Source organism: Macrosteles quadrilineatus, unplaced genomic scaffold (assembly GCF_028750875.1).
Source record: "Macrosteles quadrilineatus isolate MER2022 unplaced genomic scaffold, UCM_ALF_1.0 Scaffold_2__2_contigs__length_208266976, whole genome shotgun sequence".
NCBI lineage: Eukaryota > Metazoa > Arthropoda > Insecta > Hemiptera > Cicadellidae > Macrosteles > Macrosteles quadrilineatus.
The window spans coordinates 77,695,958-77,723,482 of record NW_026542595.1 but is presented as its reverse complement, the minus strand read 5'-3'; the positions used below and the strand labels follow the sequence as shown (position 1 = coordinate 77,723,482).

At 37.0% G+C, this 27,525-nt stretch overlaps 1 protein-coding gene across 1 annotated transcript in view; it reads left to right on the top strand.

Moving 5' to 3' along the window:
• The window catches only part of LOC128985649 (la-related protein 1B), a 103,775-nt gene that overhangs the window by 29,493 nt on the left and 46,757 nt on the right, over positions 1 to 27,525 (top strand). Inside the window, exons 2-3 of the mRNA XM_054405393.1 lie at positions 16,021 to 16,103; positions 19,057 to 19,119. Of these exons, the coding sequence (XP_054261368.1) occupies positions 16,021 to 16,103; positions 19,057 to 19,119 (146 nt within the window). The remainder of the gene's footprint in view (positions 1 to 16,020; positions 16,104 to 19,056; positions 19,120 to 27,525) is intronic.

The following is a 27,525-nucleotide window of genomic DNA, read 5'->3' as shown; positions in this document are numbered from 1 at the left end:
TGCTTTATTTAAAGGTATTATTCAGGGAGCGTTTAATAACGTACCTTTAAAAAGTACTGTACGTTAAATGTGTGTACAAGATGATAATGGTGCAAGAGGGGCCCATAGATATGAGGACAGTAAAATTTTCAAAATATGACATCGACATGACATGCCTTACTTCATAGTGGGTTCGGAATTATTTTTGGGTTCTAATATTCAATATAGGGTAGCTGTCCATAATCTATACTTATTTAATTGTTTAAAAATACATTATCATTATATAATAGTAGTTTTTCAGCAATAGTTTTTCGCGTCTTGCTGTAGGAGGCTTACATCGATGCTATTTATACCAGATTTTCACTTCTAGTGATAAAATTGAAGTTCATTGGCGACATTTTTTGGCGCGTTTCGGGATGTTATTGAAGTGCACTATGTCTGTCTATTTAAGAACAAAAACAAAACTTGCATCATACTGTACTGAGATAATTGACACGTCATTGGCTAGTGTGTGGGAACCTTGGCCAAGACTGTGCGCTATTCAGGCTAGGCCTAACTATTAGTGGCGTGGTTGACACGGTTATATGTGTGTGTGTGCACGTGTGGACGCTGAGGACTCGTCACCTAGGCTATGTAACATGTTATGTAACCTGTGACCCTCACACACACACACACACACACACACACTACTGGCCACTGGGCAACCGAGGAAAGACAAGTAACTTCCCGATAGTCTTCAACAGTTTTGTTTCGCGAAACTGGTAAACCTTACAAGATTGATCAAATAGTGCAGGGGAAAACTGACAGAACATTAAACTACCTTGCAGAACATGTTTACCTTTGTGAAATGGAAAACAATTTGGGGTTGGCCTTCTCGCACTCAGTCTAATCATTATAATGTAAGACGTCTTTCTCTTTATCTCTATGTGCGCCTTGTGCTATTGTAGTACGTTTTATTGCATTACTTTAAAATAATTAAAACGACCACATATTTTCTTGGTCGACACTCACAAAATCGACCTTATAAGAATTATATTTGCGTTTTGAAAGGTTCAAGGCATATAGGCGCAGTGTGTGGATCCAATAATTGAAAATTAAAAAGAATGTATCGACCAGCTGTTTACTAAAAAAAAAACGAACACTAATAACGCCTGGTGTTTTTAAAACAGTGTTGACGAGTGAATTTGCAATGTCTAAACGGAAAATAATCCAATCCGTTGATATGAAATGCATGGCTATTAATGATAATTCAGGACATAAATTTATGTGCTTCCAGAATGTTAAAAAAATCCACGCGTGGCATATTGCATGGTATTTTTGAACTAGTCTCTTCCATGTCAACGTCTTTCAGCCGCCAAGCAGGTGGCGAAAGGTTAGGATTCGAAAGTTTTTGTTTTGGTGCTGGATTTAGCCCTGGTTTATAAACAAGTTGAAAATTTGTCTTCAAGATCGTCCTTCAATATTCTAAGTGTTTTTTTTTGTGTAAAAAATAGCCCAATTTCTTCATATATTTTTAAAATTCAATTAAAGATATGACGTTGCTGTTTACAATTGATTTAAAATACAGAAATAGTGGATAGTGAATCTCCAATGTCTCCTTCAACAACTCTTTTGTCAAACATTAGTGGATGAACTGTTTGAAAAAAAAAATAATAATTTAGTGTAGTTACGTATGCAACTAAAATTTATTTACTGGAACTGTGTCTTAAAATGGAGTATAACTATTTTTGGAAAAACGATCTTTTAGCAATTTGACAACTCTACGTGTCACGTTAAAAGTAACACGCTCAGCATTTATTGATATATATTTCAGATGACATTAGTTCTAATGGGAGATTGTAATTTGCTTTCCTTGTAAACAAGTTGGTTTTCCCAATGGTAAATAATTAGTCAGACAGTTCACACACTTCAAGAATGCAGGAAAGTTTACTCCCTAGGCCTGTTTTGTAATTTCAATGTTAGTTGTCCATAATCACATAACGATCACCTGAAGGAAACCATGATGTAATCGATAAGTTGACTGATGCAGGTTTGTTTGACGTCACTCACAGTATCTTCACGCCAATTACCAACGAGTAGTTAGATTTTCTTGACTCAAGTAACAACTGAACCTTGGTTTGCCACTCTTCCCTACTAGGTGTAGGAAATACTTCAGTAATATGCCTCATGAGTGAGCTTTGCATATCATTTTAGTAAATTGAATTCTAAACTCAAGTAACTTTGAGATTCAGTATCTTATCATGGTGTTTGTTAATCAATTTCAATAACATATTTTTCAACTTGCTTGACGGTAGTGTACCCAGCAATCTATCGCTCAAAAACATGAAATAGTGACCATACAAGGTAGGTATTTTAAGCCAAGTATGAATGGAGGTGAGTGTAGAAACATATGCTGGGAATGCGCGTTATGAAACTACAACCGCCATAACACTCAACAAACATGATTCTACTTTGGCATACTAAAGTTGCTCCATTAGTGTGTAGGACTGTCTGCGCGTTATCTGAGGCTCACGACCGTCATTTGCCTCTACACTCTACAGACACAACTTTAGACATACTGAAGTTGCTCCATTGGTGTGTAGGACTGTCTGAGTGTTATCTAAGGCTCACGACCGTCATTTGCCTCTACACTCTTCAGACACAACTTTAGACATACTGAAGTTGCTCCATTAGTGTGTAAGACTGTCCGTGCGTTATCTGAGGCTCACGACCGTCATTTGCCTCTACACTCTACAGACACAACTTTAGACATACTGAAGTTGCTCCATTAGTGTGTAAGACCGTCTGTGAGTTATCTAAGGCTCACGACCGTCATTTGCCTCTACACTCTACAGACACAACTTTAAACATACTGAAGTTGCTCGATTAGTGTGTAAGACCGTCTGTGCGTTATCTAAGGCTCACGACCGTCATTTGCCTCTACACTCTTCAGACACAACTTTAGACATACTGAAGTTGCTCCATTAGTGTGTAAGACTGTCCGTGCGTTATCTAAGGCTCACGACCGTCATTTGCCTCTACACTCTACAGACACAACTTTAGACATACTGAAGTTGCTCCATTGGTGTGTAGGACTGTCTGAGTGTTATCTAAGGCTCACGACCGTCATTTGCCTCTACACTCTTCAGACACAACTTTAGACATACTGAAGTTGCTCCATTAGTGTGTAAGACTGTCCGTGCGTTATCTGAGGCTCACGACCGTCATTTGCCTCTACACTCTACAGACACAACTTTAGACATACTGAAGTTGCTCCATTAGTGTGTAAGACCGTCTGTGAGTTATCTAAGGCTTACGACCGTCATTTGCCTCTACACTCTACAGACACAACTTTAGACATACTGAAGTTGCTCCATTAGTGTGTAAGACCGTCTGTGCGTTATCTAAGGCTCACGACCGTCATTTGCCTCTACACTCTTCAGACACAACTTTAGACATACTGAAGTTGCTCCATTAGTGTGTAAGACTGTCTGTGCGTTATCTGAGGCTCACGACCGTCATTTGCCTCTACACTCTACAGTCACAACTTAAGACATACTGAAGTTGCTCCATTAGTGTGTAAGCCCGTATGTGCGTTATCTGAGGCCTACGACCGTCATTTGCCTCTACAGACACAACTTTAGACATACCATACTGAAGTTGCTCCATTGGTGTGTAGGACCGTCTACGTGTTATCTGAGGCTCACAACTTTAGGCATTACTGAAGTACACTTACTTGAAGTATAACTTTGGACATACGTTGCTCCGTTGGTGTGTATGACTGTCTGTGCGTTATCTGGGGCTCACGACCGTCACTCTACCAGGGAACGCCTCTACACTCTACAGTCACAACTTAAGGCATACAGTACTGAAGTTGCTCCATTGGTGTGTAGGACTGTCTGCGCGTTATCTGAGGCTCACGACCGTCATTTGCCTCTACACTCTACAGACACAACTTTAGGCATACTGAAGTTGCTCCATTGGTGTGTAGGACTGTCTGCGCGTTATCTGAGGCTCACGACCGTCATTTGCCTCTACACTCTACAGACACAACTTTAGACATACTGAAGTTGCTCCATTGGTGTGTAGGACTGTCTGAGTGTTATCTAAGGCTCACGACCGTCATTTGCCTCTACACTCTTCAGACACAACTTTAAACATACTGAAGTTGCTCCATTAGTGTGTAAGACCGTCTGTGCGTTATCTAAGGCTCACGACCGTCATTTGCCTCTACACTCTTCAGACACAACTTTAGACATACTGAAGTTGCTCCATTAGTGTGCAAGACTGTCCGTGCGTTATCTAAGGCTCACGACCGTCATTTGCCTCTACACTCTACAGACACAACTTTAGACATACTGAAGTTGCTCCATTAGTGTGTAAGACCTCTGTGCGTTATCTAAGGCTCACGACCGTCATTTGCCTCTACACTCTACAGACACAACTTTAGACATACTGAAGTTGCTCCATTAGTGTGTAAGACCGTCTGTGAGTTATCTAAGGCTCACGACCGTCATTTGCCTCTACACTCTACAGACACAACTTTAAACATACTGAAGTTGCTCCATTAGTGTGTAAGACCGTCTGTGCGTTATCTAAGGCTCACGACCGTCATTTGCCTCTACACTCTACAGACACAACTTTAGACATACTGAAGTTGCTCCATTAGTGTGTAAGACCTCTGTGCGTTATCTAAGGCTCACGACCGTCATTTGCCTCTACACTCTACAGACACAACTTTAGACATACTGAAGTTGCTCCATTAGTGTGTAAGACCGTCTGTGCGTTATCTAAGGCTCACGACCGTCATTTGCCTCTACACTCTTCAGACACAACTTTAGACATACTGAAGTTGCTCCATAGGTGTGTAAGACTGTCTGTGCGTTATCTGAGGCTCACGACCGTCATTTGCCTCTACCCTCTACAGTCACAACTTAAGACATACTGAAGTTGCTCCATTGGTGTGTAGGACTGTCTGTGCGTTATCTGTGGCTCACAACCGTCACTTGCCTCTACACTCTATAGTCACAACTTTAGGCATACTGAAGTTGTTCCATTGGTGTGTAGGACTGTCTGCGCGTTATCTGGGGCTCACAACCGTCCCTTGCCTCTACACTACAGATACAACTTTAGGCATACTGAAGTTGCTCCATTGGTGTGTAGGACTGTCTGCGCGTTATCTGAGGCCCACAACCGTCACTTGCCTCTACACTACAGACACAACTTTAGGCATACTGAAGTTGCTCCATTGGTGTGTAGGACTGTCTGTGCGTTATCTGAGGCTCACAACCGTCACTTGCCTCTACACTCTATAGTCACAACTTTAGGCATACTGAAGTTGATCCATTGGTGTGTAGGACTGTCTGCGCGTTATCTCAGGCCCAAAAGCCGACGGCCTTGAGTGTGGCTCGGCTCCACTGTTTACACTGTTGTGGTACAAGGTCGTGTGGGTCGCGGCCCGTTACTGTCTGCTGCTGACTAGTGCTGGACATTTACTGTGACCGTGTAGTTGTGTATTTACTCTCTCAATCTAAACATTGCTCACCCATCAGGTTTGTAGGCAACTCTTGTGTATATTGTTTTTAAAATATCTGCCTCATTCTAAATTACCTTTCCATGAATTAATTTTCTGTAAGATTTGTATGTTTGTCTCAACTTTATGTTTTTTAGTTTTCAATTTTTCATTTATTAGGCCTAATTTGGTTCAATTTGTTTGCTATTCCATGACCATTGATAAACTGTAATCTGTAGTTTAATAGTTTATACACACCTTTCGAACACCCTAGTGTTACAGTAGAAGGTAAAAACAAACACTGTTGTGCACCCGTGCCATAATCTGCCCATTCCAACTTTTAACACGGGGTTTTGAAGTAGCGTTATTGTAAAACACATTCGTACCTAATCTTTTTAAGTATCTAGCCTATAGGGAGATTCAGGGGAATTATGTTGTCGTTACGTTGTACCAATCTATAAAGGCTACTACATAACTATAAACAAGTTCAAATCACTATAAACTTAGTGTTTGGTTGTATACTTATAAAATTTTAATATATTGTTAAATAACAAATAACAGCATTTTAATCTATTGGTTAGAGTTTTTAAGAAAAAGTAACAAATATTTGGTGGGTCTTAGAAACTTCAGCACGTTGTACAGTTCAATCGACATACATTGTTTACATTCCAAGTTTGAATAGTTAAATCTCCGCAGCTTAGGTACATTTTTGAAGTTTACAATTATATTAGTTGAGGTATTCCGTGAAGATGTGTTAAAAGTATGTTTTGCGGCGGCGTCCGCGTCGGCGATGCTAACACGCAGTTGACATTATCCCAGCTGGCCGTCTGTTGCGCATGCGCCTAGTCCAAGGCCGTTCTTCGGTTCCGATACCAATACCAACTTGAACTTTAACTATTCATATTCAACCCACCATAATGGCCTTCCCGTGTAATGTGTTCAGTAAAATGGAAAAGCATGTGTGCAACTGGAGATTTTTATTATTTTTCGTGAGGACCTGAATGCTAGTTTAAGTAGCAATTAACATTTTTAAGAGAGTATTACCGTGCAATGTTATTGTTTGACTTTTGACGCAATTGGTTTATTTTCCGTTTTTCGTAAGAAATTGATCCAAATCTCGTGTGATGTCTATGTTTTGTTTGGTAGCCTGATCATCATTACCCAATTACAACTGTTGTCTAGGTCCAGATTCGACCCGCTTGGATTCAAACCAGCGACCTCTTGGTTTGAAAACGAGCCAGCCCGACAATTAATTAGTGTTAGTCCCTTAAGCCACATTGGTCCCCGTTTAGGACGCAATATAACATCAGTTTTGTTTACGGCAATGCATACCACACACACCACGTGGTCACTAGCAGCCTGGCACTGGCAGGTGCTTATGTGGTTGGTCTTCCCTGCACCTGTAGACTCACTCTGACCACACAGATGCTTTCTCGTACACACGACCTACTTAATTTTTTGAGTTCAATATCTTAATACAGTATTGACTTTTGTGTCTTGGAGTACCACAGTTGATCTAGGCCTACTACAAAGTGGTCCTTAACACGTGGTGTTACCATTGAGAATAGGATACTGAAGTTGACATCCCATTGTATAATGTAGTTGTGTGCGCCAGTCGCAGAATGCGCTAGTGTCTAAAATTCTATTTTATACCTTATTTTTCGTTACCGGTACTGAAATAGTTGTTCGGTCATAACAGTTGCTATAGATCACAATAACTCTCTGTCGGTTTGTGTTTCGGCAAAAATCAGTTGGCCAATTTACATCGCACAATCTGTCGGTAGCTCACATCAACTACGGTGATTTTCATTAAAAACTTGCAACAACTGAAGCATTGGGATGGAAAGTCTAGTTTTATCAATAGTCAAAGGCACGAAGACCCGCTACGTATTTTGAATGTGTCTGGTACACCCTATAGTAATTTCCCCAATTTATCTCCACTTCATAAATAGAGATTGTGGTGTAGCGTCTATCTTGGAACACTTCAGGAAGGCAGAGATGTGATTAAATTAGATTAGAGTTATACGACGCTGACACGCCACGCCACAGTTTTGGTCTTTTGTGATCGCTGCACAGTCCACAGTGCGTATCTCAGGTCGAAGATGAGTGTTCAATGAATTATTGCCTTGTTACCAACATCAGCTAATGTTACTGAATACTCATCACGAACTGCGACGACAACGCCGCTATGGATTGAAAATCGCATTTTGTGGTTCAAACCCTCAATACCCTATTTATTATCTTCGAAAACATTCAACTATGCAATATACATATTTAAAAGAGTCAAGATAGTTTGCTACATTATTATTAGTTGATTGATTACCTAAAAGTTGACGTGCCAACCTCCGGCTAACCGCAGTACTGTACGTTGTCTTTCTCCGTATACTTATTATTTTCTATTGCTTAAGCTTTCAACATTTTACGTAAAAGAATTATGTCTAGCAGCAGACCTAGGTACTCTTAATCATTGAGAATAAGGGTGTGTGTATTAGCGAAGACTAACCAACATTAGGGAGTATGTTTTATCTATGGTATTAGTTGATTTTTGCTTCGTACCGTTTGCATGAAAAAATGTATGCTAACAATGCAATTGGAAATTTACTTATTGTGCTGAATTGTTGTATTGGGGATAGGCCTACTTTATTATTTAAACTCGTAGCCGAAGGATTAATTACTACTTCTTGGCATATCAGCAAGCCCTATAGCCCGCGGCTAGAGGCGGTAGAAATCGGCACACTTCTGCCACCTTATCTCAGACTGGCAACTTTAAACATTATGTGATTTCGGATTCAGGTCAATACATCATTGATTTCTGTTATTTTGCTGAGTAGCCATTATTTAATGTCTGCTAATTAAGCCAAATTCGTACTAATTCAAAGTGTGTCAATTCCTTTCTCCTCATTTGTTTGGTAAAGATCCAAAAGTGAGTGATTAAGTAATAATAATTTCCACTTTGGTTGTGAGTTTACATTTTAAACCTTGTCTGTTTTGTGTATTGTATGCCACTGCTTTTTCAACAGTGGCCAAAAAACTCTCTGTTAATGTTACGACAATGTAGTTGACACACCTCCTCCACATTGCCACACTGAAAGTATACAACGGCGCGATATTCAGTGTAAGGGGTCACTGAAGGTCAAGGGTCGACCCGAAATTACCCCGACCCCGAGATGCCCATTCCTTTTAATGTCATGTGTTTTATGCAATCTTTCAACGGCTGCAAACCATGAAACAAACGATAAAATTATGCGCCAATTTGCGACTTTGATACCAATGAAATGTTGTTTGGCAATGCACGACTTTCTTGCCGAACTTGAAAATATAGGAAATTACTGGAAGCCAAGTACTTTAATATGTCCTTTGAAAACTTCGTTGTAACATTGTACAGCAGAACAGAAAATGCTTACAGTACCGCTGAACTATGCCAGTCATGGTTCGAGTACAGGAGAACAGATAGTGTTCGCCGCGGAACAATGCCAGTTACGTTTCGAGTACAGGAGAACAGATAGTGCTCACCGCGGAACAATGCCAGTTACGTTTCGAGTACAGGAGAACAGATAGAGTTCACCGCGGAACAATGCCAGTTACGTTTCGAGTACAGGAGACCAGATAGTGCTCATCGCGGAACAATGTCAGTTACGTTTCGAGTACAGGAGAACAGATAGTGTCCACCGCGGAACAATGTCAGTTACGTTTCGAGTACAGGAGAACAGATAGTGTTCACCGCGGAACAATGCCAGTTACGTTTCGAGTACAGGAGACCAGTTAGTGTTTACCGCGGATCAATGCCAGTTACGTTTCGAGTACAGGAGAACAGATAGTGTTCACCGCGGAACAATGCCAGTCACGTTTCACACAGAAGTACAGGAGCCCGTGTTGGCAGGATTCAGCATTCAGGATGTTCGTCGTTCGTTCCGTCCCGCCTGGCCGCCTAATTGCTACTCATTAGTCGTGCTCTATCGTTTAACAGCCTCAAGTCTCCTTTATTCTACAAAGAATTGATTTTGTTTGCACCGTACGTCATTCACACAACATTATCAAATCATTAACAATAGCTATAGTAGATAGATAGCATTGTGATTTTAGATGGAAAGAGCTAACTTATTGTAGTCCTATATCCAATAACTATTTTCAAATCTCGCAGATGCTTTGGTTTAGATCAGCCGATGACTCCTGATCTTATGATCATACTGTTACCATCAGTCTTCATTTACTCGTTCAATTTTGTATCTTTTGCTAGATTTTGTTGTGCACTGTGATGCTGGATGTCACAACACAACATCGGCAGATCAGCTGATGCTGCCTGGTCTTTTGTCATGCTGTAGCTAAGTAGCTGTCAGTTGCTTCTTCCATGTTCTAAATGTATGTATTGGTGGATGTTGTGTATGGCTTATGTTGCAACAACGGCAGATCAGCTGATATGATGCTTGATCGCTGGTCGTTGGTCGCTAGTCCCATGTTCAAGGCCAGGACGTCGGGAAGTCCCTTGGCCTAGTTGTATGATTGCTTCCCTCACATTCTTGTTGCGTAATTCTCCTGCCATCGTAGTGCAGACGGTAATTTGTATTGTTAAACTAGACAACATTGCCGTGCTTCATGAGTTACATCTTGCATGTTCAAAAACTTTCTTGTTTAATTGTTTGCAATGTTTACCCACTTTCCCCTATTGCTTTAGTAAACCAGACATTGAGTTTTATTTTTTCGACAACTTCGGTAGATGTACTTAGCTGTTCCGGATTTGGTATAAGACCACTTATTTCCTTTAAAACACAACTTACGTTTTATGTAAACTCTGTGGGCCTACTGTTCGATGTTCTGGGCTAGGCCTATGTCCTAGAATGTGAAGGGAGGACATAGAAAATTGCCGTGTTGGAGTTTTTATTATTTAGTCTACTTTTTCAAACGATCATGAATATTAACAGTTGTTTATTACCGTACAGGGAAACTTAAATATTCGACAGTTTGATACGACTGTGAAATTATTGTGAAAATAATTCTTTAGTTTGAAAAATTGAGCTGAATTTCCAGACATATCCTATGTGCAAGTACTGTACTGGGAATCACATAGTCAAGTTTTGGTTAAGTTAAAGGGAGGAGAATCGCTTTTAATAAAATTGCACCATGGGTATTCACCATTTGTTCAACTTATGAGACTGACTTCAAAACACGTTTTACTAACATGTTAACATTAAACAAGACACTTTCATACCGACCATACCAGGTTAGGTTATGTTAAGTAACCAAACATTAAAAATAAAAGTAAATAGGCCTATGTATTTTTTATTGTTCAAATAACCTAACCTAGCCTAACCTGTTGTGTCAATATAACAGAAGATTACCATGTTAATGTAATACAGTATTACCGGTAACTTAACATTGTGGGGCAACGGGTAACCAAAATATACAGTAGGTACATGGCCAGCTATTGGGCCTTTTGAAAGCGATTGCGCAGTTTTCCACTTTTGTTTTGGCGATGAAAGCACAATTGTAATTTATCGGAAGTTACAGGCGACAGGAAGCCATAACAGTTTCCTGCATACAACCACTACAACATATAATTATTAGAAACACTATGTTATACAACATGTAAAATGTTCAAATGTGCTTGTTGAATTTTACAAAATATCTGTTTCAAGTAGGTAGCCTGTTTCAATCATTGTTTTGGTTACTTAGGGTGACAACCGAGTTCATGGAATTAAAATCAAACAACATAAACAAATTTGTATCAAATTCTGAATTTTTTTGTTACAAGTAGGCCATTTAATACAAAAACTTATGATCAAAGCTGATAATCAGTCTGATAAATATTGATTAAAATATATTATAGAAAAAAAAATATATTATACTACTGCATTGACTAATCTCTTTAGTGATATGATTGATGCTAAAGATAAAGGTAGATACAGTTCACTGGTTATGCTTGACTACTCTAAGGCATTCGACTCAATGGATCATGACATGCTGATTGCTAAAATGCACTATTTTGGATTTAGCTATGAAATCACTACCTGGATTCGATCGTTACTCATCGACCGACTGCAGGTTACTAGACTTGGAAACGAGACATCAGAACCCCTCGTCAAACAATGGGGTGTTCCTCAAGGCAGCTGCTTGGGCCCTGTTCTCTACACACTTTACACAGCTGACTTCCCTAGCTGTGTAAAAAACTCCACGGCACATTTGTATGCAGACGATTCTCAGTTGCACTTGTCTTTTGAGCCTGTTTTCATGAAAGAAGCAATTGACAAACTCAACGCTGACCTGAAGAGTATCTCCAAGTGGTCATTTGCCAATGGGCTCAAACTGAACCCCGATAAGTGCACTGTCTTACATACAGCGCCTCTGGACAAAGTGCAGACCTTGAGAGATGATGGAGTGTCTGTCTGTCTCGACGGCCGGAGTCTGGTAGTGTGTGAGAAGGCAAAGACTCTTGGCGTCGTGATTGACAGATGCCTGAATTTCTCCGGTCATGTCACCTTTGTTTCCCAGCGAGCCTTAGGCCCAATTCACTCCGAACGGACGTCGGGCGGAGACGTGGCACGGACGAGGCACAGACATGGCAGTGACGTGACGTGTTCAATGCACACCGAAGGGACGGTGAAGGGACGGTACAGTGGCGAGACAACCTGTATGTAGACTAGACACTTTGGTTTTTGCTTATTTCTATTAATGTCAATGGTGTTAGTTAATTTCTGTCAACTTAATTAGTACAAACAAGGGAATTGTTCTACTTCCTCACAAAATTTGATATTAAATTCAATGTCGTCTCACATATTGAAGAAATAACTTACAATCTACACACAAAAACAACTCTACACAACAAGGTTGAAGTACAAGCACACTATACACAAGAAGTTTGGTAAGTATAGTACAATATTTGCAGTCCGAATAACGGGCGCGCTACGGACATGCCACTTCCGATACGCCACGAGGGACGCCGAAGCGACGTGGCGGTGGCGGGAGGGCGGCCGCCCGCGCCACGTCACTTGTGTGTGCATTGACCAATTTGTTTACATGGGGAGGCGAGGAACGGACATATGTCCTCGCCACGTCCGTGCCACGTCTCCGCCCGACGTCCGTTCGGTGTGAATTGGGCCTTAGGGAGACTAAGAGGTTTGTATAGGTTCAGAGGCTTGTTGCCTGAGACTGCATAACTTCAGCTTGTGCAGTCACTAATACTGTCAGTATTTTACTACTGCTTCCCTGCATATGGCAATAGCATTTCTCGGGAAGACATGTATCGTTTGCAACGTCTGCAAAACTCCACAATCCGGTTCATTTTCTGTTTGAACAAATTTGATCAAGTCTCTCCCTTTCGAGAAGTAGCTAGTCTGCTTCCCGTTGAAGCCATGTGCAGGTTGTTGACGTGCTGCATGACCCACCAAGTGTTGTCACTTTGTGAGCCCGACTATTTACGCGAGAGGCTTTCTCTTCGCGATGAGGTTTCCCAGCGAAGGACACGTCATGGTGGGAGGCTTCACCTCCCAAGAGTTTCTCTAGAGCTTGGGAGGAAGAGCTTCTCATATTTTGGTCCCTCGTTGTACAATGGTCTACCCGGCGGCCTGAAGGTTGTTGCATCTAGCAAAACATTTAAAGAAAAACTTAAAGATATCTTTTTAAAAAAATTGTAATTATTGTCTAAGTGTATAATGACCACATTGATATGTTGAATTGTTTTGTAAAAATTTCAAATTGTTATGTATAATTGATTGTTGAATAAGATGTTTAGCATAGTGACGAAAGTTGTTCTGAAAAGCTGGTGTACCAAAGAAACGCTGAATAAAGACATTTTTATTTATTTATTTATTTATTATTTGTAATTGTATTTAAGATTTTTTTAAATACGGAAATATAATTTAAGAGTTAAGTGTTTGACTCATGACGCTGTGTAGAATGAAAGCAGTATAACACAATTGATTTAAAGAGCTGAAATGCATGTAAAGTAATATTCCTAGAGGCAATGAACTGTAAGTTTCCTCTTGTTTACATATTGTTATCTATCAATATTCTAGATAGTACTGTACCCTATTTGCCAACCAGGTTGGCCTACCTATGAAGGGATTTCAGCTGTTGCCTACTGTCAGGTTTCACTCTTAAGGTCCAATTTCTATCCTGCGACTGACTGTTGAGACTGCGTTTAGAGCCGTACGGCTCGAGACGCTTGTCTTAATTCCTATGCCGCGACTCCTGCGACTCCCACGACTAGTGACTAGTGCAATTGCACTCTTGGCCGTCATGGAATAAGCACAGTTGGCAGCGAATATATTACTTGGAGAAGAGGAGGAAAAGAAAATATTAATGTGAATGGTAAAAAAACAATGAACAACCTAATCCATTGTTCATGGTACGGAGGGATTTAAGAGTATTTTCTCATTCAGAGACATCTTTTTAAAGTATTGGGGGTTTTTGGAGTTGAAGCATGGGTGGTGACGAACCAGTTCCATCATCTATGAAGGTTAACACCTCAAACTCCGTTTGTTAAACTATAAATTCGTTACAGCCGCGCGACTGAAGCGACTGAACTGCTCACGGAGCAGTCCAGTCGCGACGGCTCTAGCCGCGCGGCTGTAGACGCTCTATAGGAATCGGATGCATTTACTTTGCATTAAAGCAGTAATTTATTTCAGCCTCGCGCCACTAGAGTCGTAACAGTCGCAGGATAGGAATTGGACCTTTATACTGGTTTTATAAATATCACTTTTTTAATTTGTTGACCTTTCTCAATAACTGAAGTACTAAAAAAAGAAAATAAAGTACAGTAGACTACCTCTCTTATCCGGACTCCTCAGGACCGAGGCCAGTCCGGATAACGGGTTTTCCGGTTAAACCGACGTCCCAAAAACTCGTTAAGATGCATACACTCGAAAACTAACCCAAATATTTTACTTAAGTTTAGGTGAGCATTGTATTTAGACTCATGATCACTGGGCTCAAATCTTTCCCACGAGAACAGTTGTTTCAGTACCACCATTTATCACAAGTTTAACATTTAACATTTTTAACATTTTAAGTTTAACAAGTTTTAGTGAGTCGGTGGCTCAGTCGGTAGCGTCGCGGACTTCGGGCCCAGGATCCTGGTCACTGCCGATAACATTTTATCAGTACAGTTCACCTTTGTACTGTACCGGCTCACTCCTTGCTTTGCTGTAAACGATCCACGCACGGGCGCTTAGTCTATGTGGACGGGCAAATGCAAGGTTAAAAGAGGCCGCCAACCTCTTTAAAAAAAAAAAAAAAAAAAAATACTATAGTCAATGGTACTGCCCACTTCCTGCTGATCTAGTCCGGTTAAACCGATGTGGTGATAAAAATTGTCCGGTTAAAGAGATGTAATTTCTGCCGAGTGAAGTCCAGTTAAACCGATGTCCGGTTAAAAGGTGTCCCGATAAGAGGGAGACTACTGTATTGTATGTAAATCGATTACAAAACTGGATTAAGTTTGCTAATGAACATATAGTTCGTTTGTAAAATCAAATAATGTTAAAACTAAAATTCTAAAGACAAACTCATTTGTTCAGTTAAAAACATTTAGCCTACCTAAGTTTGTTAAAGTTGGAAAATTTATTCAACTTTGCAAGATTATGAACTTTCATGTTGGCTGTTAAGTTATTGACTGCTATTCCAAGTTTTTGATCCATACATTTTGCTTATCCACCTTTGAGAAATTTTTGTGAATGCCCATGCCATTGGTTGAGTAACAGCATAGCCATTGAGGCGTAGCTGCTATTTGTAATTAGAGCAACAATAGTCAGCCATCGTGGGAATTGGGAAGCTCTTGGTATCTTAACCATGTTGTAACCACTTGTTGAATGAATGTTGCTGAGTTTAAGGGAAAGTTTAACTTTTTTAGTGTTACTGTCAAAGGCGATAATGGTAAAATAGGTAAAAGACCAATGTTGAATTGAGTTAGCAGGCAGATTGCACTATTGTTTATATTTGGATTACATAAACAATCCGTCACTCATTAGTATAACAGTCAATGGTATAACTAGATGAATTTAATACCATTCATTCAGATCTATTTCTGTGACATTTATAAATACTAAAAAAACATTTTCTTTATTTAAAATAGTTCGAACTAATATGTTTATTTACAGATAATTCAATGTCCTGCTCAAAATTTCCTCTTCCCAATAACACTTGCATTTCAATAGGCCACTTGAATAATCACAACTAAATTTCTCAATGCAGGGAATTAAGTTTGTAACAAACTGCCTCTTACCTCAAATCTGTTCATCTGTTTCATAACCTGTGAAATAATAAAATGTTAGGCTTTGCCAAAGCTTGCACAGCAGAAATGTGGAAACACACTGGGACTGTCGGATTTTGTAGTATTCTGTGATGAGACAATTATTGTTGAGGATTGGGTTTGTTGGGTTTTGCTGAACTTTTAATTACTAACTTGCCATTTAAATATTCATATCAGTATTGTTAACTTTATTTTGGGCTTTATCTCCCTGCTGACCCTCTCTAGGTTATCATCAGAATTTTGACTGTCTGCCAGATTCGACTGATGTACGACATTTTACACATTTTCTATTGGTTTGTTTCAGAAAATGGACCTCAGACGACATCGCCACAGCCACAGCCTACGATAGTGAGGGCACCCAAAGACAGGCGGCGCTACAATCAAAAAGTAAGTGATCCCACCCTCAGACGTTGATAAAACGTTATTCAACATTGATTTGAAAATGATTTACGTTATTGTGTACATTTTAGCAAATCATTACTAAATACCAGTAATAATAAATTAGATAGATACATTACCTACTTTAGTTCCAATTGTTGTATTATAATTTTAAACAAAATAAAAATCTGCGGAACTATCCTTTTTCAGAAGGGACTAGGTACTATTACCCTTAAAGTGGTGTCAAATTAAATTACTCATCACCATTACAAAATAATGTAAAATCAGGTTTTGAGGTATTTATATTTAGTTCAGTGGAGTGAAATGTAATGACTACAGATACAGGTGTTAATAATTCCAGTGTAAACTGTCTGACTAGCTCACCACATCAGGTTACTGTGATTTCTAGAAAGTTGACCATTCCATATTGAATCTCTGGAATTCTTTTACATTTTTAGAGCATTTAATTTTTTGTTATTTTTTATAATACATTTCATTAGTTATTATTTTATTAAACAGTAAAACTTCACTAAACATTAAAACGCCTTTTTTTTGCTTCAAAACATTTAATCAAGTGTTTTTTGTAAACAATAATTTTTGTTTTCCGTTTGGTGCATAAACAAATAGATTATTTTTGGGTTTTCAATGCGAGAGCAGGCCACATAAAGTTGTCCATGTGAGAAACATGGATTTAAGTCAATTACACACACTTATAGTGATTGCCCTTTAAATTTGTTTATAGTTATAGCAAAAGCAAGACGCTCAGGAAACTGTAAACGTTTGGTTTCAAAGGGCATATCTGTAGGGATAGTTGGACTACGTGACAAAAGAACTTCTCCCTTAAAATTGCCCTTTGAAATCTGCCCTTAAAATAGATGAACTGTTTTTCTATGATTAGTTGTTTTGATTTGGATATTATACAAACTATGTTTCCATGTTCTTCTTGTTGACTTGTAACTGATTCATGAAATGTTGGAAAAGGTTTAGAGATTAGCTAGTTTACCAATTAATATTAGGAAGTGGTAAGGAGAGAATGAAGTTTATTTTAGTACCTAAACATTACTTGAATTTACATAGCTTGAAATTACTGAGTTATTATAAATGTGAAAGTTTGTGTGTTTGTTTGTTTGAAGTTCAATCACACATAAACCACTGGACAGATTGGGCTGAAATTTGGCTTGATGATAGCTCACATTCCCCATTAACATACAGGCATATTCTTATCTCAAAAATCCTTTTGGGCTCCGTCCCAGTGGCTCTAAAGTTCCCCATGTTTACCTTATGAATATTCATATTTAAAGGGAATTAAAGAACTTAGTCGGCTCAACTAAAAAAAGTTGTTTCTATGATATACAAAAGTATTAAAAAGTTATAAGATTTTCCAACAGGGTGCAGCACTATAATTTTGTTTGCATTTATGTAAACTGCTAATTTGAACTAAGCAGCAACAAAAAACTGTGATACACAATGAGAACTGTCAAAGTAGGATTGTTAACAGTTATGTTTATGTTTTTGATGTCATGTATAATTTGTGATTTTTTGTGAATTCGTAATAATTTATTTTCCATTTATTGTTTAGGTGAAGTGATTGAACATTATGGCTATAATAGATGTGTAATACCATTAGTATACTGTAAATTTAAAGAAGGAAATTATATCAAACTTTGCCCTCCCCCATTGCAAACGCAAAGCTTGAGTATAACTGCAATAAGCATTTTAAACTTATATGCCATCCCCGTACGAAGGACGGGTGCTCTGCTAGTTTACAATAAAATGTTGAGAACTTTAGTTCACAACGTGGCAAAAAAAAACTGCTGTAAGCATGTGTTTACAACAACTTTTTGATCTTAACGTCTTCATGTGGAAATCAAAGTTTCTGTTGTAAACACAGAGAAACTGTTGAGGACATCAACATGTTTTCAATAAAAAAACTAACATTCTTTGTAGTGTTGCAAACTGGTGTAAACACAGTTGAAGGTTGATACCTCCTAAGTATACTTCTTCTTTTGTTGAACACCACTAGTGTGGTGGTAACTAATGACATTCATGATAACACACCTATAATATAGTTATTTATTCTACATCTATTTGACAAGCCTTCTGTTGTACTATTTTCAGCATGGACTATAAAATTTATATAATTTAATAGGAATTTTATGTTCCCAGTATTCAAGCTAAATGCCACAAATAGGCTGTTTAGACCTGAGAGATCAATGTTGGGTGCAACTCCTTTACTGTACAGGTGTCTGGTCAATTTTGGACAGTTATTGAATTTTGTACCTTAATCTGGACATACTATTTCAGTTGAATACTGTGTTGAATGTATGACATTTAGTGAAACAATAGCATTGAATAGAAATGTGACATCTAATAATATTATTATGTAGAATTTTCCAATTTTGTAAAATGACGTGGAGAAGTGGAGAAATTATTTGGGCCGTAAAATTTTACAGATTTCCACTAAAATATCAGGTAAAGGATCTGGTATTGCTTTTGTCTATGATCTATGATTTCAGGAAAGTATATTTAAGCTGGGATAAGATATCAGACCATAAGCAGGAAAAGAAGCTGATCAGTGATCATTAGCTACATAGAATCTTATCCACTCCACAGTGTTGTTGGATTGCCAATAGTTTTGATTAATTAGAACTATTCATACTTTTCCGTTAATTCACTACCACTACTTAATTTGTATATAACAATGTACAATTGAAGTTTAAGGTTATGACTTGGTTAAACCTAACCTAAACCAACCCAACCTAACCTAACGTAACCCTACACAAGTTTGACAGAAGATGTTAACACGAAATGTGGTAGTGTATTATTGGAAAAAGTGTGATGTATCAATATTCTGTTTCTGATACACCTATCACTTGTTACTGTTACTGTAAGCCTAAATGCATGCTGAATGCAGAGTTTGAGCTGCAGTGTAACGTATGATGTAACGTGTGACTTGTTACAGGCCAGTGACTTCACAGACACAGACGACTGGCCTACTTTGGGCAAGGCAGCTCCACACACAGACGTGAGTACACTCTACCTACACCTCTCTACTGTAGTAGTGAATAGTGCAACATCTATCTTTGTATATTAAAATTACAATACTGTGTAGACTTCCTTACCTCCGTTTGTTGTTCAAATATTTTGACAAAACAATCTCATTTTGTCTAGAGTTTAGGGGCTGTAAAATTGTTTTAATTGAGTTAGATCATTATCTTCAAATTTATCTTAGATTTTTATTTGCGTTTTCTTCATTTTTATGTTATTGCGACTCGGCTACAATTACGTTGTTAAGTTATGGCTAATGAGTTAGTGATAATATTGCATAACATACATATCCTTTTGAAAGGTCTTTGTAGGGTAAAAAATATAAAATACTGTTGAATGATTCACTAGCATCTTTAATATGATTCTCATCAACCCTTTTACTGTTTATGTTTCTTCTCTATTTGTGTGGTTTATGCGATAGTTTGATAACATCATAGATAATACCATAGTACACTGTAGAGGTCGTGTTTTGTTTACAATTTGTTTCTTGTTATTTCAGTTATTTAAAATCTCTTTTTGCCAAATAAAACGGTTGAATCAAAAACAATAACTCGTCCCCTAGTTTTAAACCAAACAGTTAAGCACAAATCAGGAAATTAACCCTAACATAATAGAGATAAAATTTTGTCACTAGCGCCCAGTGTAAAAACGAACTTAAAAATTTACAATGGGATGAGAAGTTTACATGTGTTATATTAGTCTACGATAACACTAAAAAACATGCATAATCTAAAAGACAAATACCACTGACTAACAGATGATCTTTACATCTCAAAGCATATACGGCCTAGAACTATCAAATTTGGCGGCCCTGTATGGTGTAGATGTGCAAGAAGACAGAGTTCTACAAAATTCAAAATTTAAGTGTGGTTTACAGGAGGTGGGGGTCAAAGTGATTTCTGGTGATATTCTACTATGTAAGCCTTTATATTTTGGTCTGTATAGACTGAACTGCTTGGATCTTAAATCTGCAGATGATATATATAAACAGTGCAGAATACAATTTTCCTGTTAAAAGTGAATACAAGTTGTTGCAAACCTGCATACTAACCCAATTCTCAGCAGATTTTAACCAAGATAAGATCATAAAAGCTTATCGGATTTTTGTTTACATTTTTACTAATATCAAAACCTTTTTTTAAAAAACTTCTTGACGAGATTAACATTCTGCTATAATTTAAAAAATGCAAATGTATTACCAGTAGCCCATGAAATATTAAAAGAAGAGAACAAAATTCAACAATAATATCAAACTAGTGTACATGTTGCTCGAAATCGAGCAATTGCAAAGAAGTGAAGTAAACTTATTTACCTAACCTTCCATGTTAAACTTCCCTATCCCAAGCGTGATGTATACAACTTCCTTACTTCTCGAGTGATGTAAAGTTGTAAAAAACTCACTCGGTGATGTAAAGAAAGCCATTTAAATAACATTGAGTGCTTAACTTAAAAAATATAACTATTTTTTTAACTAAATATCTATGGAGCCAACGACGTTCAATGCTAGAAATCAGCTGTGCGCTTGAATGTTATGTTATGTTTTGAAGAATTTTCCTAACCGAGCCTTTGTTTGTAAATGAACGTTACTGTTAGAAGATGAGTGAAATGGATAATGAAAAATATTGTTCGTAACCTCCTGTATATTGTCGGGTCAGGTAAAATCTTCACGTTACGCAAGAGCGTGTTTACATCACTTCGGTAAATTATGCAACTCGCTTCCGCTCGTTGCACAACATTCACCTGCGTGGTGTAAAAACGCTCTTACTACACTTGTAAGGTAAATAGCTATTAAAAACTAATAAAAGGCATAATTTCCGATGAGTTTAAAAGACTCAACTCATAGATTACGTACCTAACAGTTCCATATAATCAACATTTCTTGTAAATATATTATCATTTTTCAAAAGCTGATCTGGTTTTTTAATGTATTCTACAAATGTTCTCCACTTTAAGCCACATTAGGTTGTCCATGTTGATCTTCGTCAGTGATAATGTAGTCTGCTTGGTACTACCCATTATCGCCAGTACGTTTACAAATTTCAGTCATTTTTTTTTTGGCGATAACATTTTGTTGACATTACTTAAGAACTGCCTGATTGTCTGCGTAACCTCTCTATCACAATAATTGTATTTGCTTCGGTTAGCATTAATTTGGTTAGTTACTGTTATTACGTAAGTTATATTTCTGAGAAAAATCCAGAATTGAAAGGTCTAATGTTGTTCAGTTGGTTTTTGTTTCCCTTAAATGTGGATAATGCAAATCCTTTAATGAAAGTTTTATTAAGGTTTCTTGGATGTTGTCATATTATTTTAAAATCACTTGACTTTTATAAAAAAATATATTTTGTTTTATTTCCTTGCGGTACCAGTTTAATTCTGCCTTAGAGTGTTTTATTTTGCCAATCATCATAAAGCTATGTCCGTGTTTCCTACAAAATAGTAACACTTCGGCTAACATCCTTGTTCATTGTTTGTGAACATCTTCATATTGTAGGTGTTCTTCATTATATAGGAGGTAAAATATATCAAATTGCCCAGGCTTCCTCGATATTTTACATTGTAAATTCAAGTGGTAAATATTTAATTTCAACAAAATCAGTAAATGTACCCAAAGCGTTTTGTTGAATTGAAAATAAATAACAGCAATTAAATTATAGGCCTACAGCTGATCAAAATGTAAACAATTATGTTCTCCATAAGGATAACATTGGAACTTTCAAAGCCACTGGGGCAGAGTCCAAGGGACTTTTTCAAAAATGTAAGGCCAGTTTGCAAATCTACGCGACACGCTCTTTCCAATGAGACGTCAATGGATAAAATCGGTTAAGAAATGGCGGAGGAGTTCAACCGACAAAGTTTCATGTAGCGTATTAATTATATAGATCAGGATCATGTCGAGACAGTTACAGAGAACATTGTTGAAAGGAAAAAGAGCAGGAAAAATATTTTTGTTAAAAACATAATGTAGGTTGTTCCAGAGAGAGTAGCTCTTGGTAAAGGCTAAGTTTTCAAATTCTCCCTTAGTTTGACTTCTGCAGTCCCATATGTTTAATTAGCTTAGGTGATAAGGATACAAATGGATTTAATCCTTAACAACAGTTACTATACAGAAATTTAATACCAAGGATAATATTTTAGCCCGTAGTGAAGTCACAACTTCAGCCGGCTCATAGAAGTAAAAACGCCTAAAAGTAGGTCGGGTAAAGCTAATGGACAACATCTTACCTGGTTTTTTATAAATATTTTGATGTAGGGTGTTGCTAAGGTCGTAACAAGTGGAAAACTCAACAGTAAAATTTAAAAGTTAAATTTAACAGTTGTTTCGTTGTAAATGAAATGAAATGTGTTTATGCCATCTACTGACATAATCTCAGTCTACATACAATACAGTCTACATAAATCCCATCTACTGACTTATAAACATTGCTGCATTAAGCATCAGACACTCGCAATGCACATCTATTGTATCTTTTGAATTCTTAAATAATGGTGGCAACGTTACTAAGAAATTCATCAGTATGTGGTAGTCGTATCAAACACACATTCACTGTTATTTTAAAATAGGGAATAAATATTTTGTTGAGATAGGGCAATGCGACCAAGACAGTATAATGACTTGGAACTCAACAGTTGTAAAATTGTTAACAAAATTGTGCTGTCATAAATATAGTGTTCACCAACTGACATGCTACCCAATTCAAAATTGGAAAGTCGACTTAAACCACTGGCCTTCGGATACTGAAGTTGGCATCCCATACGTATGGACCAGAAGTAGCCAAAGAACACAGATAAATAAGCCATTCAGTTCAGGAGTTTGCTACAATAAAAGTTCTAATTTCTCCATTAATTTTTGCAATTGTGAAAATTCCACGTGACACATAAGAGGTTACAACATAAGTTGTCTTTTCAATATTGCTCAGTTAACAGGTGGCGAATTCTACTTTACAGAATTTGAGGTACCTATTATACCGAAAGACCGATAAATCGGCTTTAAAATAAGATTTTAATTAGTTTAAATAACAAAATCTTCCTAACCTAACCACACTTAGGTTAGGTAAGGTTATAATTATTAGGTGTGGTTAGTATAATACGTAAGTACCGAAATCGATAATTTACATAACAGCTATTTTGGTGTCTCAATTAAAATATGTTAATCTTTATTACAAAACTACTTACTTTTATCCATGCTTTTTATTTGAGTTTATTTGAAAGTTCTTGGTTTTGCAAATTTCCTATAGGGAATAAGCTATTTGAGGTCCCCAAAGGGAAATTCATAATAGTCCGTTAGGACGAAAACTCAAGCAAAAATTATCCGATTTTAATGAAAAATTGTTATAAACTTGTAATCCAACATTTATTCAAACAAGTTTGCAAACTAACTATTGGACACAGGATTTATTGAGGGTTTTGTGGGGGTAAAAATGTGTTTTCCCATTTTTGACCCTAAGACATTAAATTATGCAATATCATTCTAAATCATACTGCAGAGCTTAAAAAAACTAATAATGTAGTTTATTTTTTAAAGCATTGCTATTTATATCCTTAATGGTTAAGGAGAACATAAAAAAAAAAACTGTAAATTAAAAATTCTTATGTTATTTTTATGGAGAGTAAGTAAACTGATGTATTTTGCTTGTTTAAACATATTTTGATCAATTTTTAAGCGTCATGTAGCGTAAACCTAAATACTCGTTTCACTAATGTTAAAAATAGAGAATTAATATGAAACTTTTAAGGATATATTTTAGTGAAAATCCAATCAGGAAATGGAAGCTTCTGCAGGTTTGATGTGGCGGGGGTATTAATACTTGTAAAATGTTATTGAATTCCTTTACAATGTTGGGATATTAGCTCAGTGATTTACACAAATGATTTAGTTGTGATGTGTGATTCACACCTGGCTGTCTCGCCGCGGTGTGGCAACTGACTAGGCTCGGTAAACACGGCTATTTTTACAAGGCTCCGCCTCGCAGATTGTTTGGCTAAATTAAGAGTTGTTTTCTATCACTGGCTCAGCCCGCATCACAGCCCAGACACTGATAAACACTATCACGGTATGTTTCATCTATTTAGTAAACTTACAAAAACATCTCATCTAATATCGTTAGGGTAGTTACTATTCCTGACTTGTTGAGTCCTTGTTCTGTGAAATAACATTGAAGACTTAGTAAAACTAAAATAATAGTGCAGACATGTAATTTGTAATAGTGATTCAGATTCTTGGTAAAAATTCAGTTGTAATATTGCATACATTACTTGAATAAAAGTTTTCCATTTAATTATTATTTTTCAATCAAGCAATACACTCCAAGGTAAATAATATAATTTAGGTTAAGTTACAAAATGTTCTGGACTAGGCTCTATACATCACGATTTTCAATTTATAACGGTATAAGGTACGCTACTTTAACTTTAATGAGTTTTATGCTTCAAAAAAGTTATTAACTCAAATAATTAGAATAGTTGATGTGATTTATTGTCTGTGACTAGCACAGATGGTTTTGTCTTTATCGCATATCGTTTATAGAACATTAATTACATTTCTTATTACTTTTCAATCTGCTACCTCTTTCTGAGTTGAAATTGACATTTTGACGACGCAAATAGAGATATTTAAAATTAGTTTCTAACAAGTTTTCAAACATCTCTTAGATGTAACTAGAATTACCCGAATTTAAGCATAACGTTTTCCTCGACGTTATGTTTCATACTATGCGGCTCATAGTAACAAATAACCCTTTATTAAAATAGTACCTGAAATTTTAATTTTAATGATTAATCTTTAAAATGTATTTGTCTGTACCTCGTTGGGAAGCTATTATATATATATAAGTATATAGTACCGTAAAATAAAAGCATGATTTTTGTCTTAGGACTGTAGCAAGGCAGATGTATATTTATCTTGGATTAAATAGCATTATTTCACCATTTAAAATGACAAATTAAATTAACCATTGACCTGATGACAGACTTTGTGGTTAGGCAAATAATCACCCAAATTAAACAAACTGCTTTGGTATTTTGGCTTATGTTTGAAAGGTAGGAAAACTGTTTATAAGCAAACTTTCTTAAGCTAACTCCAAATGACCTTGAGATGTTATTCAGATTGTTTTTGTATAATAAACTTCGACACTGGTACGGTACTCACCTGGTTTGATTACATAAATAGGACCTAAGGCTAACAACTTGTGTTACTGTACTTTCGTATTATACGGGGCCACACTTATACAGTGCGCTGCGATGGTTAGGTTAGGTTGGGTTGTCATTAATCTTTTATGACTCATCTGGTATCGTTCGATTCATAGCGAAATGAGGAAAGTCCTATATACATATTTATGATAACCCAACCTAACCTAACCGCCGCAGCGCACTGTAAAATAAGTGGCCTCCGTATAATACGAAAGTACCCAAGTTGTTAATCTAAGAATTGATAAGTTTGCTAGTACATCAAGGCAGACACTCTTAGAGGCCTTACTTGTGCTTACTCATTAGATTGCAACCGATTATCCGCATTAGCTATTTAATGCTATAGCAAAAATGTTGCTGTTATGTTATAGATAAATTATTTAAAACGATAACAATACTTGAGTTTCCTCCATGCAGAGGGGAAGAACAGGTCTTCAAGTCTGTGCAAGCCCGCTTCATATTTCTGTGTTCATTGGCAAATTTGCCATTTCTGGTTTCTTAATCTTCTACATGGACTATAGAGAAGTCTTCAGCCCATTGTGTTATGTCTGTGTTCCTCTGTTGAAACTAGTCTCCAATTATCCATGTATCGGTTTTAAGAGTTCGTACAAAGCTGTCATCACTATTAGGTGGTAGGGTTAGCTGCTCTTAGCGGTTGCTACAACCAAACATAATGATGGACTAAACACAAGCTTGCTATAATTATAACTGCACCAGCCTAATTTCAGTAGCACTTGTAAGGGTAGTAGCTATGAACAGTATCATGTAAGTAAGCCTACAAGGCGGGATACATTAGACTAGTTTACTAACCAGCTGTTAGCTGATTATGATGAAATTTTCAGTACAAAGATTGGTTGTTACTAGTGCACCTGTTGCTCGAATTCGAGCAATTGCAAAGTATTACAGGTGTTATATATATTTTAAAACAAATAACAGTCATAATTTCCGATGACTTAAAAGAGTCAACTCAAAGATAATGTAATTTTTAACTCCACTCCAGTTATCGAAACTGAAAACAAACTCACTCTGGAAACAAATTTTCTTGTGTGTATCATATGTTTTTACTACGAACAGCTGAAATTAATACAAATTATTTGTCTGTTTAAGTAAACAAAATCTTTTCTTCATAAAAAACACAATGGGATTTTGATGGCCTGTGGGGCAAAGCTCGAGGACTTTTATTACAGGAATTGGTGAAAGGGGGCGTCTACACAAAAGATTTTGACACATCGCTTGTAAAAATCCGTCCATTATTAATGGAGGAGTAGTGTTTCGTAGAAATCGCCTTCACGTATTATAATGTATTAGGATGCTAGATTACTTGCATTACAAATAGTTTGCCAAACAAGAAAACTAAAATATCCCATCCATTGAACTGTTGGCAAAGGTTAGCCTAATTTCCTCAATGTGGTTTCTTTAGTTTCTTGTCTATGAATCGCTTTAGCTTTAATTACCCTTGCTTGCAACAAGGCAAGAGCAAGATCACAGAATAGAAGAAAATTTTTTAGTAAATAAAATAAATAATTAAGTATGTAAAATGCTTGATATGTTGACTTAAAAGTGGTAGAAGTTACAACACCAATTCATGATATATCACCTCCTATGTGCTTATGTTCTCTTTGGACTGTAATATATCTCTGTGTCGTATCGATTCTAATTTCAATCAATGGTACTCGTATGATTGTGTGACAAAACATTTATACATTCAATTTTCCATATTTATAACTGTTAATACGTATGGGAATGTCTGATTCAATAAAGTAATTTTTCCTGACTATAAAGGTCCACACAAGAGCCTCAAGGCTATTTAAAACTCAATTGACTCTCATGTTTTACCATTAAAAGGTGGTTTGAATACCTGTAATGTTGATAATCCAATCGGTTTTGAAACAACTAGTTTCGGCTCACAATGGAGCCTTCTTCAGGTTTTCCCAAGGACATTGTCACTTCTTCCGAAGGTTGTCAAAGTTCACAAATATTTACAAAACATAAAAAACATTTAAAACACGTAACACGCATGCCTAGGCCTAGCTTTAACGATGTGACCGGCGGGAGTTTACGTCTTAGACGTTACGTGTTTTAAATATTTTTTTTATGTTTTGTAAATATTTGTGAACTTTGACAACCTTCAGAAGAAGTGAAATGTCCTTGGGAAAACCAGAAGAAAGCTCCATTGTGAGCCGAAACTAGTTGTTTC